Below are 18,569 nucleotides of genomic sequence, written 5' to 3'. Positions count from 1 at the left end.
TCAACCCATGACATGCGCCTCCAGCCTGTGTATGCAGCCATGCATGAGTATACTGTACCGCTTGCCTTGTCACGTACACTGAGAAGCCGTGTTTACCCCCCCTCCCTCCTCCCCTTCATTATTGATGCTATCTAAATTACACAGCTTTCATCTGGGCTTGTGTTCTACGAAGATATCTGCTTGCTTTCACCGTGATCACAGAGAGAGGATGTCAACACAATGCACTCTGCTTAGCGGGAGAGTGGATGGTGATAAAGAGAGATAAGAGAGGAGAGGATGGGTGTTAGGTCCTTGAATGTCACTTTAGGCATGTGCTCATTTCGTAACTCTCTGCCTTGTGTACATATTCATTAATGTGGAGTCGAAGCAGGAGGTAGATTATTTCTGACGGAAACAGGAGACAAACCACTGTGCCCGGTGTGACCACTTGCCAAAAGAGTCTGTTTTTCCTCAGATGTTGACTTTGCTTTTTCAGTTTCCATCTGATTTCAGCTCTTGCATTGCTCTTTGTCTTGCAGTACCGAGCATATATGCGTGAGCTATGTGTTCAAGAGGGAACAAGATAATGAGCTGCTGAAGTGTATCCTCAAGGTGTTAAGGTGAGAAGATCAGGAGTGTATTTATGGTTTCTTGACAGTTCATTCTGTGGTTCACTAGATCCACACTTCTCTTAAGACAAAGAAAAGGTTTCAAGGTGAGTTTCTCCTAAGCAGAGTGGTTATCACTATAGTTAGTCCTGTTGGTGGGATATGAGATATTAGCCATCAAAATGCCATGACACATTAACCAGAAACTGTATTTAAAAAAGAAAACGTTATCACTTTTGACCAACTCTACTGAGTTTCAAACCACATACAGCAGATCAAGAACAGGGGTTTAGTGGCTACAAACTACTGACCAGTTTAAAACACATTTTTTCTCCTCATTTGTTTTTCAGAAACAAATCTGTTAACTCAGTCAAGATCTACATTTTCTATCATATAGCAAAATATGAAAATGTTTTATTAAATCTGTGAGAAACGATTGCTTCTTCTTCTCTCCACTGTTCATTTCAGTGACTGTTGCTGCGTAAGTTATAGCTCAAATGACACAAATAGGTTTTCGCTGCTTACCATGATCTCCATGGCCGTCCACCGAGACGTCCCCCAGTACATCGCCATGCCTTGGTTTATCACGTAGGTCATGGCTCGAACAATTTCTGCAGAGAAATTCACATTTCCACATTAAATCGGTTTGCTGGATTAAAAGTGAACTCTTTGTTGAATGATTCCAGCATTTACAGAGCTACAGTAACAGATAAAACGCCTCTAAAACATCAGAGACAATTACAAAACCACCCTTGCAGACTTAATTTAACCAAAGGAAATCTTCACAACAAGAGAAAACTGACACTGCTCATCATTTCCACAAGGTAAATCCCAACATACCATAAGTTTGTTTACTTTTTTGTACACAAAAGATAAGGATAAAGAACATCCGGCACCAGCTTGACGTGACTTGTCAGGGGGTGGGCAACATATTCCGAAATCCACAATAGTCAAGCCACATGAAAGAAAGTGCCAAAGAAAGATAAGAATGAAACGCAGTAAACAACCAGTCAAAGGAAGATAAAATAAAGCAGACAAGCAATGAGAAAGCAGGCACTTGTGAGTGGGCTCGTCGATCTCAAATCAGTCAAAAACAGCAGGAAAACAGAAAAAGACTGAGGAAATGAAAAGGGAAAATCTGAGATAAATAATGACTTTAAAAGTACGCTGGCTTCTTTTTTGTACCAGTTTATTGAATGGATGGAAAAAAAACAACTCCTCAGAGGCCACCCACCTCCTCAAGCCTCTCTTACCTGCTGACGGCTCATCACCCGTCCCTAACGACTCCCGGGACAAACTAACAAGCTCACATATTAAAGCCTCTCTGATCACATTCAAGCTGCTGCATTTTTAATGACGCAATTAGCTTCAACACTGCTGACTGCGCAAGCCAACAGCAGTCAGGGCCAACAAAAACTCAGATTAGGACTGTCATTAAGGTTATTCATCATCACCCCGCACTCACTCCAATTATAGTGCAATCGTTCACTGCGGCGGGACTCTTGTATTTCACTCTGCATAACTGGTTTTTGGCAAGACAACAGATTATGGGGGATACGAAAGTCAAAGGAAGCACTGACAGAAAAGAAAAAGGGTTGCGACAAAATGATTAAAAAGAAGAAGATGAAGGAAAAAGTTTAGACCCAAAAGGACTGGAGATGGCAGGTTTTCGTTTTCCCTTCAGTTTGGCTAGTGATAATTAACAACCTGAAACAGAGATGTCTTACTCAATAGCATCCTGCCAAGGGAGATAACACAGTATTAGGACAAGTAAACAATTCAGTTTCTTTCTTATCTATAGTTACTCCTGTCTTCCTCTGCATCCCTCAACCTGACGTTCTCCTTTGTTCTGGTGCACTCACATTTAAATGCAACCTGCCTTAATCTCCGGCCAATTTAACAAGAGACAGTTGCAGGAATTAAATAGGAAATGAACAGTTTTGAGAAAAAGTAAGCAAAGTTTCCAGGACGATAAAAATCTATAAGACGGGAAGTGGTAGGAAATGTGAGAAATGAAGGTCATCACATGTATACAAAACCAGATTTTACAGAGCTACAAAGAAAAGCAAGTTTCCACAAACTTGTTAGACCTTAAAAATTATCTGCCAAAAATCCCTAATGTTGTTAAAATTAGCTGTGTTTCAACACTATAAATCATATACAAACTGTCAGATTTAAACATGTATGTATATTACCAATGGGATAATAAACTGAATACCTGGAGCCTAATTCACATAAAGTTTAGTGTTCATATTGACTGGTTAGGAGCACTAATTAATAATGTACTGAAAGAAACTTTGCTCTTAATTGGCTCTCCCTGCAGAACGTAAAAGTATACAGTTAACTGATAATGACTAATGAGAAACCAGTGCACTGCTAATATACATGTCAATAAGCAACTTGTCGATAATGAATTATGTAGGACTGCCTGCCTCACATACTGAAGAACACATTTTGCAGACTTAGATGTGTAGTTCAGTAACAGTCACCAGATATCCTAAAATATCTGCTCTAGCAAAAACATCGCCATATAGAGACTGATGTGAAAAATGCAAACATTTTGCCTCAGGCCAAAATCTTGTGTGGAGTTACCATTTTGTTATTTTCTAACCCTCTAATTTGCCTTGCAAGTACACAATAGCCCTCAAGCTGCTGAATTTCAAATCAACAACACCCTCTCCACAGTCAAAAACCTAAAAACATTCATCTTTAAAGATGAAACAAATGCTGTTTTACACACATTCTCATTTTATTATTGGTGATATCTGCAAACACAAGCCCTCTCTAGAAAACTATAGTATATAAACAGTGTATTTGTTTTTTGTTTTTTTTATATCAGTGAGTAAAGCTTATTTAAGCAATGGACTTTGGAGGAAACACAACTCAAGCCACAGTTCAGTCAAAAACTGGATAAGACACTGTGCAGGATCGAACTCACTGATGAAGTGACGAGGCAGGCAAACAACAAACTCCAAACCAAGGCTAGCCCCAAGCAGGGAGATAATAGTTCCCTTTGTCCAACCTTTTGCCCTCCATGATGGCAAATTCTAAAGCAATCTCCAGCGTCTCCTTTGATCAGCAGACTCCATCACAGTTTCAACCCACAAACATTACAGACCTTCGATATATCTGTTATCACGACTAGGTATCAGATGTGGCATCACTGTGAAATCTATTCCCACAAAGAGCACCGGAGCTCACTTGCTGAAATTAACACCACAACTGATAGCAGATGACCGACTAGGGACTGTCCAGAACTACGAACTGTGAAAAAGTACATTTTAGAGCCACAACATCCACCCAAAACAAACCCAACTATGAGCCCTTAGCGTGGAGCTCTCTGCTATCTAACTTTTTCTTCTACAACCATGTCTAAACCTCGACATAACTGGCCATCGATAGGAGCTTCACCTATGACGACCTTATGAAACTATCCATGAACAAACAATCCAGTTGGGTGGAGTAATAGCTCAATATTCCTTGCATTCATAAATGAGCTTACATATTCTGCTGCCAAACAACAAAGGCGATATCTCAGAACATAACACCCCATCATCAATAGAACCAATAACATGAACACACCCGACATCTGAAAGTCAGATGCTGTGGCCTCAGGCCAAAGTGTCAATAGTGCTTTATTGACTTGTTTCTTGGTTGGATATTGTTGGTTACATTTGAATATTGATGAACTGACTCACCCTCCATGGGAGTATTGCTGTCTGGGCGGTTGGCAAAAACTACATCTACATACTCCAACTGCATCCTTTGTAGAGAGCCTTTCAGACCTGAGAGACACAGAGAGATGCAAGGCGTGAAGAGAGAGAGAACATTTATTAAAGAAAACCATGGTTGGAGCTAGTAAGAAATTCATAGCTTTCACAATCTGAAGCCATAAAAATGAAGTCTAAAGCTGTTTTGTTTGTTTAAGTTTGAGCGTTTGCTTCTCTCACCTTCAATAATGTGTTTCCTTGACAGTCCTCTCTCCGTTTCCGCTCTAGTAGGATGAAACGGCAAAAAAATAATGAGCTGTATTAAATTTGCATTTGTGTTCACAACTTCACTTCTTCTAGCCATTAATTCATTTTGGGGTTCTAAATATTAAAATTAAGATGTTAACTTTCTCAAATTGTGGCACAAATCCAAGAAGGATCAATAAAATGTAATCTAATCTTATCTTAAATGTATGAATTCATATTTCTGGCACCTAATCAATTTAAACAATCCGCCACGTGCCTCTCCAAGACGACTCAAAGTCATTTTTGACCCTGGCAGGGTGAAATTTTTTTTTTTTTTAAAAAGCCTCACAGTAGATCCAAATGTACATCTCAGGCTGTTTTATGGAAATGGGTCAGTGCACTCTCAACTGCTCAGCATCACTATGCACCCAGACTCTGCACGGGAAAGACGGAGGACAGAGTCTTCCTTACAGGAATGAAGAAATGCTCAGGAACAGGAGAATAACTTTTTCCTTATCACCAGACACAGTTGGACAGCGTGTGTATGTGTGTGTGTATCCGCATATGTGGGCTATAAAACACTTTTCTTCATCCCCTCTCCTCTTTCTCAGGACTCAGCAGAGGAATTGGCTCTTCTGTTGGTTGTTGCTGCATGTGACATGTTTCTCAGGGTGTTATCAGAAAAATGGACACAAGAACACAAAGGAAAACTTTCTGTGATGCTGCTGCAAGGTTAAACTTTAAGCATATTTAAAGATACTTGATATTCATTTTCAATGTAACAAGAAATATAAGTAATAAGAATAAATGAAACAAAGTAAGAACTGACTTGAGGTTTTTCAGAAATTTAGCAGAAACACTCGTCTAAAACAAACTGAAGTTAGATATGCTACTATGCTTTAATGAAGTTTAGAGTTTTTGTTCATAATACTTGTGAATGTTTTCGTGCATGTGTCCTTGTGTGGGAGGACTTTTGAGTTACCAAACTGTCTTCATTAAATAGATATATGGAGCCATTTCTTATATGTATGTCCCTGTTTTTCCTTGCATTGTGCACAGCAGCACACATGCAATTCACTTTCTACCACTGGTTTTACGCTGCTGACAGACAGGTGCTGAAGGTAACATGTCAAGAAATGCGTTTTTGCAACAAAGGCAAGAAGTTGACCAAGTCAACAATCATACAGAGTTTAAAATGTTAAAAATTAGCTTTCCAAATGCTTTACAACACTTAAACATGGCGCACAAACACAATTTTCCATAAAAAAACACAGCAACAGATAACCATTTACAAGCATTGTTGGTCAGGGAAACTGGAGTTTGTGGAATTTCTTACTTACTTTCCTCCCCAGTAGAGCTTAGTTGTAATGACCAAGCTCGATCGCCTGAGAAATTGCAGAAAAAAATACAGAAAAACAGGATGGTGAGTGACACATAGTGCATCATGCGGCTCAGTGTCAAAATTTTAATGTAAGACCTTTGCAGCAGGTTCTTTCTCACAGCAGACATCGTGACTGCTCATATTGGAGGTGGTACTAATAACTTTAACAATGGATTTGGTCTGAACAAGAATCCAAGTAGTAAAAATGAGACAAAGAGCCTCCACAAACAAAAACCTTAAGCAGCTAAATGGAATTCAACCATCTACCATCTACTGTGATGCGTTGAATGTTCTCCTGTGTCACAGCTTCTTTGCTAACACATCTGTGCCCATTATAGATTTTTTCAGTCTAGTTGTTCTTTAATGTTCAGTGTAATGTAAGAAAACTGTCAAACTAAAATGCGGAACAGACAACAGGTGTGAATATGCTACACACATGTTGCTTCAGAGATTTTGGTGACATCCTTTTATTACCACATCTGGTGGTGTTAAATCATTAAAATCTACCTCATCACACAGGAGCTGCTAATTCACTGCAAAAAAAATCAGATGAGCGTCTGCAGACTTTAGTCATGTGTGACGAATCAATGCATACATGCCTTTTAAAGAGAGTTGTGTCACTTTACCAGCATGCATTAACGACAACATCTGAACAAATGGAGGAAAGTGGTTTATGATTTTTCAGTACTCCACTTAAAAAATCTCCTCTCTGCAAATTCATGACAACACTCTGACTGAAATGTCAGGTTCAGTGTGTCTTAACTGTACCAGCATCAAACCGCCTACTGGTGTAATGTAGTCAGCACGGTACATGGCACTAGCCTGCTTAATGATGGAACAACTAGCCAACACAGTGAGAAGAGACTAGCAGCTAAAAGCTCCCACGTGAGAGCGGCCACATGCTGACATATTACAGAGTGGCCTCTGTCAGAAAAAGAGGCTGCATGCTTCTTCTAGATTACATCGAAGATTACAATTAGGATTATACTGGGTTTTAATGCTATGGAAAGTTTTCTTATGATGAAACTGAATGCACACAAACATTTTGTGTCAGTTCTGCTCAAATAAAGGTCCTGCTTTCAGGCCTATATAAGTACATCTGGTAGCGATTTCATCAGATTGATCAGATCCTACCAGCATTTCATCTACTGTCTCTTCCAAACCTTGAGATTATACAAAAAACATGTATTCAACTACACACATTGAAGATGCCATTTACATTTGAATTTCTTTTGATATTACTGTATCTGTCGCCTCCCAGTCTCCTGCAGAGCTGATCAATTAAATATATATATATATATAAAACTGAGCATATTTAAATAATTCCATAAAAAGAATATTTGATACTTGTGGAAAATGAAAATGCCCAAAAAGCAAATTTACATACAGCAACTATTTTATTCTGTTCTGTGTGTGTGTGCAGAAAAACACAGCAAATTAGAGATTTAGTCTGATTTAAGGAAATAAACACAAAACCATGACAGAGCAAAGATTTCCGTATGGACATGAAAGCATGATGGTCTACAGGATAAAACACCTCAGAAAACACCCAATCTTGCTTTCTCAAACATAACACACACACACACACACACACACACACACACACACACACACACACACATACACACATACACACACACTTCTGTTGCAACATACACACTCTGTCTTTCTACATTTTTCTCTCTCACACACAAGTGATGAAGCAGCCACACACATTAATATAACCATTACCTCCAGCATTTCTTCTTGATAATGTTTCCTAGAATGATTTCGGCCCTGCAAGGCAACATAAATGAGGCAGGGTTATTAAACTGCAGTTTGAAATCACAAACATTTTCTCCACAATATCAAAGTAATTCATTGTCACCAAACGAAACAGGTCTCAGTTTGTTCTTGAATGGCAGTTAAATGATGCAATGAAAAGGTCTTCGAAAACTCGTTACAATGATTCCTGCAAATATGTGGGAGTGGTTTTGTATTGCAGAACATTTTTATTTACTGTCTCATATATTATGGTAGCATTTACTTTGTCAGAGGTAAAGGAAACAGCTCCTTAGCGATCCAAAGGAATTGTTTAAACATTAACTGCCACTCCGCGTTTCCTGATTTAAAACTGGTTGAAACTATTTTAGGCAGCAAATGTGTTTTGCTGTTTTCCCTGATATTTGTATGACAGTTAGAGGTCTATTTTATTAATATTTATTTGTGTTTGATTAGCTACTAGCAGGTGGGAAAAGAAAATCAAAAACAATCTAATATGTACGTGAACTTTTTTGCCATATTTAAACTTTTGCATGATTGTTTTCATATTTAACAATATCCAGCAATAACAAGGATTAACGGCAGTTATTTCCTTTTTTGTCCAAGTTAACTCATCCAGGTTCAAATGCAGAGCATGTAATGGCCTTGTCATGGCATACTGTACCAATCTGTGTCTGAACATTAACTACAGTCATGAATATTTATAAGTTACATGACAGATCTGTTCACTAAATTGTAAGCAGCCTGTATGACGCCTTTAGGCTAATCATGAATGATAAAAGCACACAGTGGAGCCACACTTATGCATCTGATCACAGTAAAAACATGGACAGGTTGTTATGAGCTCGACTGAGCTGCACACAAACACAAGGGTTTATATGACACCCACCTGCCGCCTGCGTAGACCTCAGCTGTGTCGAACAAGTTGACTCCGCTCTCATAGGCAATAGTCATTAGCTGCTCTGCAACCTGGCAAGAGGTCAGAGACAAAGAGAGAATAGACAAAGAGAGGTTATTGTGCACAATTTATCATTCATTTCTCTTTCATTACAGCTGAAAATCTCCCTTTTTAGAATTTTCCTGGTGGAATCAGAGCACTGTGATATTCTGTCATGTCAATATCTTTAGTGGAAATCTTCATGTTTCTGCAGCTGCAGTGTCTCACAGCTTACCAAAGCCACTATAAAAGAAGAAAAGCATGACACACCATCAAAGCAGTGCAGCTTCATATTTTATTTAAATATTATTGCTGACGCATTTCAGCCAGAGGCCTTCCTCAGAGCGTATTATAACTGCAGCTCATTTTTATACAAGACACCGAAGACTTTGACCTAATTCAATAAAACAGACACAGAATGCCACTCCATCTTAACAGCAACTCACTACAACCTGGGACAAAGAACAAGAATACAACAACCATTACTTATCAAACAAAAAAAGGACAAAGATTTAAAAGTGAAGCTTTTATCAAGGCTCTAGAACATATGGTTCCCACAGGAAATTACAACCTGTCAGTCACTACATTAAAACCATCCATCCATTATCTATACACAGCTTAATCCTCACTAGGGTCGCGGGGGGCTGGAGCCTATCCCAGTTGATTCTAAATTGTTCGTAGGTGTGAATGTGAGTGCGCTTGGTTGTCTGTCTCTAAGTGTAGCCCTGTGATAGACTGACAACCTGTCCAGGGTGTCCCCTGCCTTCACCCTAAGTCAGCTGGGATAGACTCCAGACCCCCCGCGACCCTAATGAGGATTAAGCGGTGAATTGATAATGGATGGATGGATGGTCGATTTTGGTATGTTTTACTCGATAACATGGAAAGCAAACATTTAAAATACATATTTACTTGTTTATTTTACTACGCTTCATGTACTGGACATTTATGAAAATTAGAATCAGAGAATCAGAATCCTTTTTATTGCCATTACGCATACAATTCCAAACACAGCGAAATTGCAGTTGGAAGTCTGAATGTGTGTGTGCTTGGTTTCTGTCTCTAAGTGTAGCCCTAAGTCAGCTGGGATAGGCTACAGTCCCCCCGCAACCCTAGTGAGGATTAAGCAGTGTATAGATAATGGATGGGTGGACAACTATTTCTGTGATTTTTAATATGAACAACTGATCAGCCCGACAAGGCTACCTCAAAAAGTTCTTGACCTCACCACAAAATGTCAGGAGAAAGGCTGTTCTTGCATTATTTTTCAACACAGACTCTCTAAACGTCAATGCACTTGGTCCACCAATGTTCAAGCTTCACTCTCCCTTCATGGAAACAAGGTCATATCTTAAGCCTCCAGATGCTCCTCAACAGCATGGATGGCTTCATCATCTTCTGAAAATGCCAACCACACGAGCAGAATTTCAGTTTGGGAAACCGATAAAATTCAGATGGTGCAGGTCAATGAGTAATGGGGCAACATTTAAAAGCCTCATCTGGCCGCTTCTGCCACCTGCGCTGTGTGGACAGACAAGACAGTCAACAGCAGCCAGCTTGACGCTTTCCTCTCCTTTTTTCTTTGCTTTAAACATTTGAGTTTTTGTGGACAGTGATATAAGTAGTATTCAGGTACATCCCAAAATGGGAATTACACCTCTGATGGGTAAGCAAACTTCTTGAGGTACCATCGTATGTCTTCTTGGGGAGAAAATGCATGCTGTTACCCCTACATTTAAACAATGTTGCATCGTCCCCTATGACGAAAAACTTTCATTTCTACCATGTGGCTGATCAGAACAGCTATAAACATTTCCAACGTGGTCGCTTTGATCAAGCAGAACTACAGCCCTGTGTGTTTGTACTCTAAGTCTGTTGACATACAGACTTTATTGAACTTGGGGGATCGCAGTGTAATTACCTGTGAAAAATCATTTGACTCCATGATGTACTGCAGTGTCAACTCATTCCTCTTTAGTTAATAAGTACTCATGCTTTATATAAGTGTGTGTGGGTGTGTGGCATATGTGCAGATATTCGTCCATATTTTTTGCCGACATGGTGACCATAAATCATCCAACCGAGATCCAATTTCCCCGTGGTGACTTTTATTACATGGGGACTTTAAGTGAATTTGTCATCATTTCCCTTTGGAGTTTTATAGTGACAGGAGGGTGTGTGAGGCAGTGTGTTTGCGGTACTTATGTGTTTGTGTTTACATGTGTGCACAAAATGTGTTCGTCTCCATTTGTGTATGCACCTGCAAATGCATGCACAGTACGTGGGAGCGTGCGTGCGTGTGTGTGTGTGTGTGTGTTGCTGTTTTCGGTGGTGGCAGACAGCGGAGGTGTTGTTTCTACAAGAATTAAATAAGCTCTCCTCTGAGGATCTGTCTCAACCTTCTTCAACCTTCTCTCTGCAACCAGCCCAAACTGGGTAACACTCCAAGCCTACGTGTTATTATGTTACAATGATGAGAAACTTTATTCTATTAGCATTCTTTTGTGCTTTGATAAACACAGTGAAAGTATAAAACCTGACTTAACAGAGGAGGACAACTAAACTGAGTATAACAAATTCTGATGTCAGGTAAAAAAAAGATATTAAATAGAAGAAAAAAAAAGAAAGAAATACTAAGTAAAAGTCAATAAAATGAGTGTTTAAAACTGATTTAAAATGTTATTGCAGCCAGAGAGCAGCTCTCGTTTGAGGTTGTACCTTGGAGTCATACCTGAGTATCATCTGTAATATCTGGAAATCAATTTTGAAATTGAACAGGGAGTCCCTGAAGACATACTTGTATAGAGGTAATATAATATCATCTGTTAGCTACAGAAGTGACTGCCCTCACTGGATTAAATGTCAGCTTAAAATTGCATATCTTCACAAAAAAGTAGGAAGTTACATATAGTTTTAAAGATAAGGGAGCTACATGTCCCTTCTTCTACCGACATAATGGTGATCTTTCAGCCAAAAATTGAAGAAAATTATTATGCACCAGGTCAGAGAAGTACCCATATGAGTTACTTTGTAAGACTGTAATAGATTTCTGCACTCAGACCCAGCTGGAGGCGACAGAATGATCTTTGGCACGCATGATAGAAGAAGAAAATCAAATCTTGTAACCTTTTTTCCTCCTAAAAGATGTGAATGTTCTGGCAGTGGTTCTGAGTGACAGAACACGAGACACAAGTGGTTGAGAAGTTACGTTTTTTTGATGCACGCACAACTACAGATGCAATAAGCCAGCTGTTTCCCATCCAGGACCAGTTGTGACACTTTGACTCAGAGTATACCAATAATCCTATTCCTATAATTTATACTACATGAGGTCTGTTTTCCCATTTTTTAAAAAAATCTGCAAACCATGATGTGTAGAACTCTTTTGAATGATTTTTTTTTTTAAAGTTGAACAGTGGAAGTGCAACATTACCCCAAGGATTGTTAAGTTTTATAACGACATGGACAAAGAATCTAAAGTACACTGAACAAAAACATAAAAAAGAAAGAAGAGAAAAACTTGATTTTTTTTCTATTGGTAATTTTTCACAGAAACGTGAATCCACACCCCAGTCAGGTGTAGCTTTAAAGGACAATGATAGTGTGACCAGCACACAGACGCTACTTTGACCAGTGACTATAAGTTGCCATCTTAAAATGCAACTTTCTTCAAATGATAAAATGCCACAGATGACAAAAGACAGACAAAATTGAGCTGTTGACATGGTGGATGCTGATATATCAGTTAACCAGACACTTGAATGTCCAAAACTCCACCATCGGTCGTCTAAGTAATCGTTTCAGACAGTATGGTACAACAGATCATCTGCCACACCACGCTCTGGATGGACGTGTCTGACGATGTGATCTTGTCCTCCAAAATGTCCTTCAAGGAAGAGTGGAACAACACTTAACAAGCAGCATTGTCATCCTCATTAGCTCTTGCCGTTGAATATGTGTGAGTTGTCACCGATTTATGATTTCTGGTCTATGACCCTACTCTTGTTCTGTCCATTATCATTTATAACGTAGTGCATGTCTGGTTGTTTCATGACATTTATTCTGTCAGTAATATGCTCATTTCCCTATGTTGAACACAATCAGTTTAATAAAATATGACATGCTTGCATTTATTTATTTTTATTCAGTGTGTATACGATGAATATACCATGTCATGACTGACCACGACTGATTCATTCAATCATTTATCATCTTCTTCCTGTCTGGAATCTCTGCCTGTTTAACTAAATAACCAATATTTAAAATGTCTCCCAACTCACTACAACAGGTATTTTCTCAGGATCCATTCATATTTAAGAACTACATCATTATCAGATGCTAATGTACTGCTTGCAGAGAAGGTTTAACAGAAGGAGGAAAGTTAAGGCCAGAGAGGGAACAGAGACCACATTTCAAAATGGTTCATTCAGTCTCCAAGCCCTGGACTGCCATTAAGACAAACAGAGCAGAATGAAAAGATGGAACCAGATAATGGAGAGGTTTAAGAAAGGAGGGGGGAGTTCGGGAGAGAAAGATATGGGAAAAAGGGATGACGGAGGAAAATGAACAGCATGTTCTTTCCCTAACTGGTCTCTGCTGAGTGCCGACGGGGGGAAAAAAAAACGTTAGGGGCACTGGAGGGTGATTTTCAATAAAGTGAGGGAATGGCCACCTAACAGATTTTTCGGAGATGTAAAAAAAAGAGATGGTGGATAAAGGAACTAGTTACTGAGACACTGAAACATGGATCAAACAATGAAAAGTGGCGAGAGCTTAGGAAGGAGCTTAGTAGGTAATAAATGTTTTTCAAGTAAGGTGAGAGAAATGCAGAAGAGAGTGCTTCAAGGACAGATTAAAAGACGGATAGTCGCAGGCAGAAAGCTGAGACAAGGGCGATAGTCAATTTTAAAGGGTGACTGGCCCTAGGTGACTGCTCATTCATGATGAGTATACTAAACGATGAGTATACATAGGAAACTAAAAGACCAATCATTGTCAAAAAGAGCTTCAAGTGACATTTGCAAGGTCAGGAAGTTTGCGTTGTTAATGAATCATCGTTGCTTACTCACATTTCTGAGTATTTCTGACTTCTGGACATTGTGGAGTGACTGAAAGTGACTGATGGCCTTTAAAGGGTGGAATACATCTAGAAAGACAGTGACAAACTGAGGAGACAACCATATACATAGAACACACGCAGCTCCATCCTCACATATAGACAAACACTGAGTCACCGTAAAGTTGCAGTTGCACCTGGGTGGCTATGCTTCAAGCTCCTTCTTTTTCTTTGTTGTTGTTTTTTTTTTCCTTCTGGGGCACAAAGGGTGGAAGAGAATTGGATTTCCATAGATGGAAGAGACATAATGAGAAAAAACACTCTCTCTCTTTCACAACCCCAGAATCAAGGCCACAGTAGCCGCCCACACGCTACCCACACAACCTTGAGAGAGGATTTCATGCCTGCTCTGCTTCTGCCCCTCCAAACTTGCTACATCAAAGTTGACATCGACAGGAGACATTTTCTTCAAATTCCCTTTGTGATGTATGGCTCCACTTTTGCCCTTTTTGAATGAGTGAGCAATATGAAGCTGCTTACCCACATACTCATGAGAACTTTCTGTCTCGGAAGAATGTAGTGAAACAAACTTTATTGCACTTTGATGAGACATGCTTTATAAACTGCAACTAATGGCTTTATAAAATATATATTAATGATTTCTAATGATTAATGACTGCTAGTGCCTATAAATAATAACCCCTTTACACAATATCCCCTGTCAGAAATTAGCCTAAATTAAAAAAAAAAAAGAAGGAAAATATTAGTCTTTTGTGCTCATTGTTGTCATGTGCGTGTATTTGTGCAGGGTTTTATGTAGCATCTGTGTTTGTGTGCCAAAATTGTTGTGCATTTCTTAATGAGGGCAGGGACACTGATCTCTGCTGAGGACATTAGTATATTTAGGGCACATTTGACAACAATGACATTGAACAGGGCAGCAAAGGACTTTTTAACCCAACAGCGCTGCATGTGATGTGATAGTAGCACTAGTTGCTGTTGTGGAATCGCTCGGGGTCACATGTCCGCCGGGACCTTCTGTCTGTTGCACCAGCTTCTTCTTCTGGTTATTTTCAATGGCCAGAATGTGCTATTGTGCATCTCTACTGAGAGCTTAAACATTCTCCTCCACTGAGTCAACAATGCAATATGTAAAACAGATTCTGCGTGAGCCAGCCAGCAGTTCCCATGTGAATCTCAGCTGTTCAAGTCCATGGCCCGAAGTGTCTGAGCGATACCAGTGACATTGAACTGGGGACATTCGGAATAATGGCGGGAAAAAGGGTGCGAAGCTTTGAGGGGACCATGTGAGCTGATGACACTAAGCCCCTAAGGTGAGAGAAATAATACTGTTACATAAGCTTACTGTTCCCGTGTCCCCCCCCTCTGCTCTCTTTTGTGTCACTTTAAGTGTGTGCATATGTATGTGTGATGACTGAGTCCGAGACCCCAGCAGGCAACATCAGAGCATGTAGAGCTCATCAGGATAAATGCAAAAGGGTCCCTAAGTACGTATATGTACACATGATGTGTTGAGCCTCAGTACGTCCGTTTTCTGTCCTATGTAGCATAAAACGTGATCACCACACCCAAAGTCTATGCGACGGTATTTATATCCAAAAAATGCACAAAGACACCCTCCCTCCTTTACTATAGCATTAGTAAATGTCAGAAAGCAATAACAAACTAGCTGTAGAGTAATTGAGCCTGTAAGTTTTAGAACTTTGTCAGTCAGCCAACTGTGTTTTCTGATCAAGGTTAACTCTAACACCACTCCGTCAGACAGCATGGTGTGACAGATGTCCCACAGTAACACTGCTTTGGTTCATTTATCACTTCATCCCCACAAACTGCAGCAGAAGGTATCCAATTTTTTTAAACAGTTCTCAACAGAACCCCCCCACCTCAGCTATTACGCTGTTGCTCCTTTCCATATGACATTTTGTATACCACATTAACATACTTCACCAGCAAGATAAAATTAGGCTGCTGTAACAGAAAATGCATGGAAAAACAGTTGTTCTCCATGTGACTGAAAAATAATGCCCTTATTTATTTTGTCGATGTTGAGCCAAACGAGACTGCATTGCTTTTTAACCAGCAATTAAGCAAAGGAACACAGAAATGACTATGGATGGCCACTCTTTCCCAAATGCTGCCAACGTTTCTTGGCCTGCAGGCTTCCTGACTTTGTTATTCATTTTCAAAGGTCATTTAGTTTTGAATTTAGCAACATTTTTGGTGGCAAGTGGCCACTGGTGTGAGATTTTTGCTGTACAGTGCATCATTGTCTGAAAATGAGGTCCGTAGAGCCTTTACTCTGCCTGTCTGCTCATGATAAGTTTGTTTGTTGAAAGTTCAGGAAGACCTAGAAAGCAGCAGTTGTGTCATAGATTCAAATGGTAACAAACAGCAGAGTGTTTAATATTAATGGTCTATTGCAGTATCAAACACTTGTGAGTGTGTGGTGAGAACAAGCACACAAAAGGACATCAGGTGTTCATGTACTAGAAAGTCACTCCTGTTCAGTAGTGTATGTACAATTAACAGAATCACTCGATAACAGTTGTAAATCAGTAACACAATGACCAGAGTTCATTGAAGTCAAACAAACATGTAAGATAAAGAAAAATGTTTCATACCTCGTCTGTTATCTGTCCCCCAAATGTCACCCACGTACCTGGAAGGGAGAGAGAGACAGAGACATTTCATCATTTCCATCCTGTCAGTCCTTTCTGTCAGTGTCTATGTGTGTTTGTGTTGTTTGACATCATGAAGTAAACACAACTAATCCCCGAGTTGCGACATCAGTCGAAGGAGGCTGCCGGGTTCCCAGGAGAAAAATTTGTCCTGTTCAGAGCTGCTGCTCAGCACTGAAGGATCACCTTGTGTGAGCGCCTGCAAGCACTTTATTGTCTTCACTGTCTCATGCGCTACTATGCATTAATCTGACGGCATCTGAACATGTCCCTGCCCTTTTTGTGCAAAAGCACAGCTGAACGACTATTTTACCAAAGTCGGATCTGGAAACATTTACCTGTTGTGTTCAGCACTCCAACACAAGTCTGCATGCATGCCGTCACATTAAAAGATAGGCCTGCCTAAGTAATGAGCAAGAAAGTCACCCAGATGAGGCCGCTGCCTCATTTAAATTAACAATATAGAGTCAGTTAGCCAATCAAAACCTTCCAAAGCCATGACATCATCATCTGGGCTTTTCCAAATAGTTTGAAGGCATAGTAATCTTAGGCCACGTTTACACATAGCTGAGTATTTACAAAAACGGATCTACGTTTTCTAAAATAACATTGTCCACACCAGATCGTTTTCCAAAAAGTCTTTGTTTACACAAACTGGCATAAACACGTAGTTAAGAGCTGCTATGAGCATGCCGAGCCTATAGGGGGCAGTGTAACAAGAAGCATAAAGCCATGCTAGCCAATCAGAATCCTGGAAAAAAACACAACAACAAATGGCACGAATTACTTCCTGTTACTTCAACGATAATGGCGCAAGGGTCGTTTGTTTGGACCGAAAGAGAAGTGGAGCTACTCCTAAATGTGGTGTTAGAGTAAGAAACAAGTAAAATACTTGAAAACATTGACTTTCTATCACAGAAGCCAAACTGTAAACATGGGTCACACACATATGAGGCTTTTGTCGCATACTGTGACGTCAAACTCTGTCTCCTCCTGTCTATAAGGAAACGTAAAAATTGAGTTTTTCCAAAACTCCACTTTGGCCGGAGTTTTCAGATATGATCGTTTTCGGTGTAGCTTGTAGTGAGCTGACTTTCAGTTCTCTCTCTCATTATTTGGGAGTGTAGCAAATTGAAATAATTTTGTTAATCCTAACTGACCTAAAACAGGAAAAGCTTAGTCACATTTAATGTCAGATAGTGACAAAAAAAATGGTTATTTTTCTTTTTATACAGTTTATGTAAACTTCCAGTTTCAACTGTATATATTCATGTTTGTGTCTATATACGTGCATGTGTGTACATGTAACTATATGCTCCTGATGCGATCCAAACACTGCTGACAAGTCAGACAAAATCCTGAGCCAATCCATCCTGAAGAGACACTAAGTCCTCTGAACATTCCCTGAGAGATTTATGAATGTAGCTTGGCAGAAAACTCTTCCAGTTCAGATTGTGTCAAAACAGTTTTAGCTATCTAAACCCGTCCAACTCTGCCAGACAGACAGAAAACAAGGCTTATATATAAAGGCTTATTTATGCATTGGAAATTGGAAAAAGATCTGAAGTGCCTGACAGAACAGGCCGTTTACATTTGAAATTTGGCAACACGTCCGAGCACACTGTCACCACGTTCTTTTTCTTTTTCTTTTATTTGATGTAAAGGATGGTCTCACATAAAATGGCCTATATGATAAACAGTTTGTGCTGTTATACTGAGTATATCAGAGTTTATTTACAGTGCACTGACTAAAAGATAGTATATGGATGGTATTTTTCAGGCCAATGTCAGTGTTTGAGAATTGAAAAGATAAGATCATAATAACCAATAAGTTTGGTATCTTATGGTTCAAGTGCTTACACATGAACTGCTGTTGTATGTTGATTTCAAACAGTCTCCTGAGACTTCTCAGCAGCAACCTGCAGAATATTTAACCTTTTCTAAGTCAGTATTATTGCTAATTATATCAACATGTCATTTAATTATGTAAGTGTATTATGAAATGAAATGAAATGATTCTGAGCAAGTTGTAAATTAAAAAGCAGACTAGCTCTAATTAGTATAAGCAGTTTTCGTGTCACACATGCAAAGCTGTATGTGTGACAGTTACCAAACCATCACGGTAAAAATGACAGACTTTGTACAACAGAAGAGTTTATCGCTTTAAACATCCATCCATCCATTTTCTATAC

The 18,569-nt window shown here is 39.4% G+C and overlaps 1 protein-coding gene across 2 annotated transcripts in view; it reads right to left on the bottom strand.

Moving 5' to 3' along the window:
• kcnab1a (potassium voltage-gated channel subfamily A regulatory beta subunit 1a) overlaps positions 1–18,569 on the bottom strand; it is a 121,846-nt gene that overhangs the window by 7,574 nt on the left and 95,703 nt on the right. For both annotated transcript variants that reach the window (XM_008275966.1, XM_008275965.1), the window contains exons 3-9: positions 16,321–16,358; positions 8,575–8,654; positions 7,656–7,700; positions 5,884–5,928; positions 4,538–4,581; positions 4,286–4,372; positions 1,113–1,198 (exon numbers count right to left, since the gene is read on the bottom strand). In XM_008275966.1, coding sequence (XP_008274188.1) covers positions 1,113–1,198; positions 4,286–4,372; positions 4,538–4,581; positions 5,884–5,928; positions 7,656–7,700; positions 8,575–8,654; positions 16,321–16,358 — 425 coding nt within the window. The remainder of the gene's footprint in view (positions 1–1,112; positions 1,199–4,285; positions 4,373–4,537; positions 4,582–5,883; positions 5,929–7,655; positions 7,701–8,574; positions 8,655–16,320; positions 16,359–18,569) is intronic.

This window comes from Stegastes partitus, unplaced genomic scaffold, assembly GCF_000690725.1.
Source record: "Stegastes partitus isolate 25-593 unplaced genomic scaffold, Stegastes_partitus-1.0.2 Scaffold62, whole genome shotgun sequence".
Classification (NCBI taxonomy): domain Eukaryota; kingdom Metazoa; phylum Chordata; class Actinopteri; family Pomacentridae; genus Stegastes; species Stegastes partitus.
Note: the sequence above shows the minus strand (reverse complement) of the source record. Positions and strands in the feature narration are given on the sequence as shown.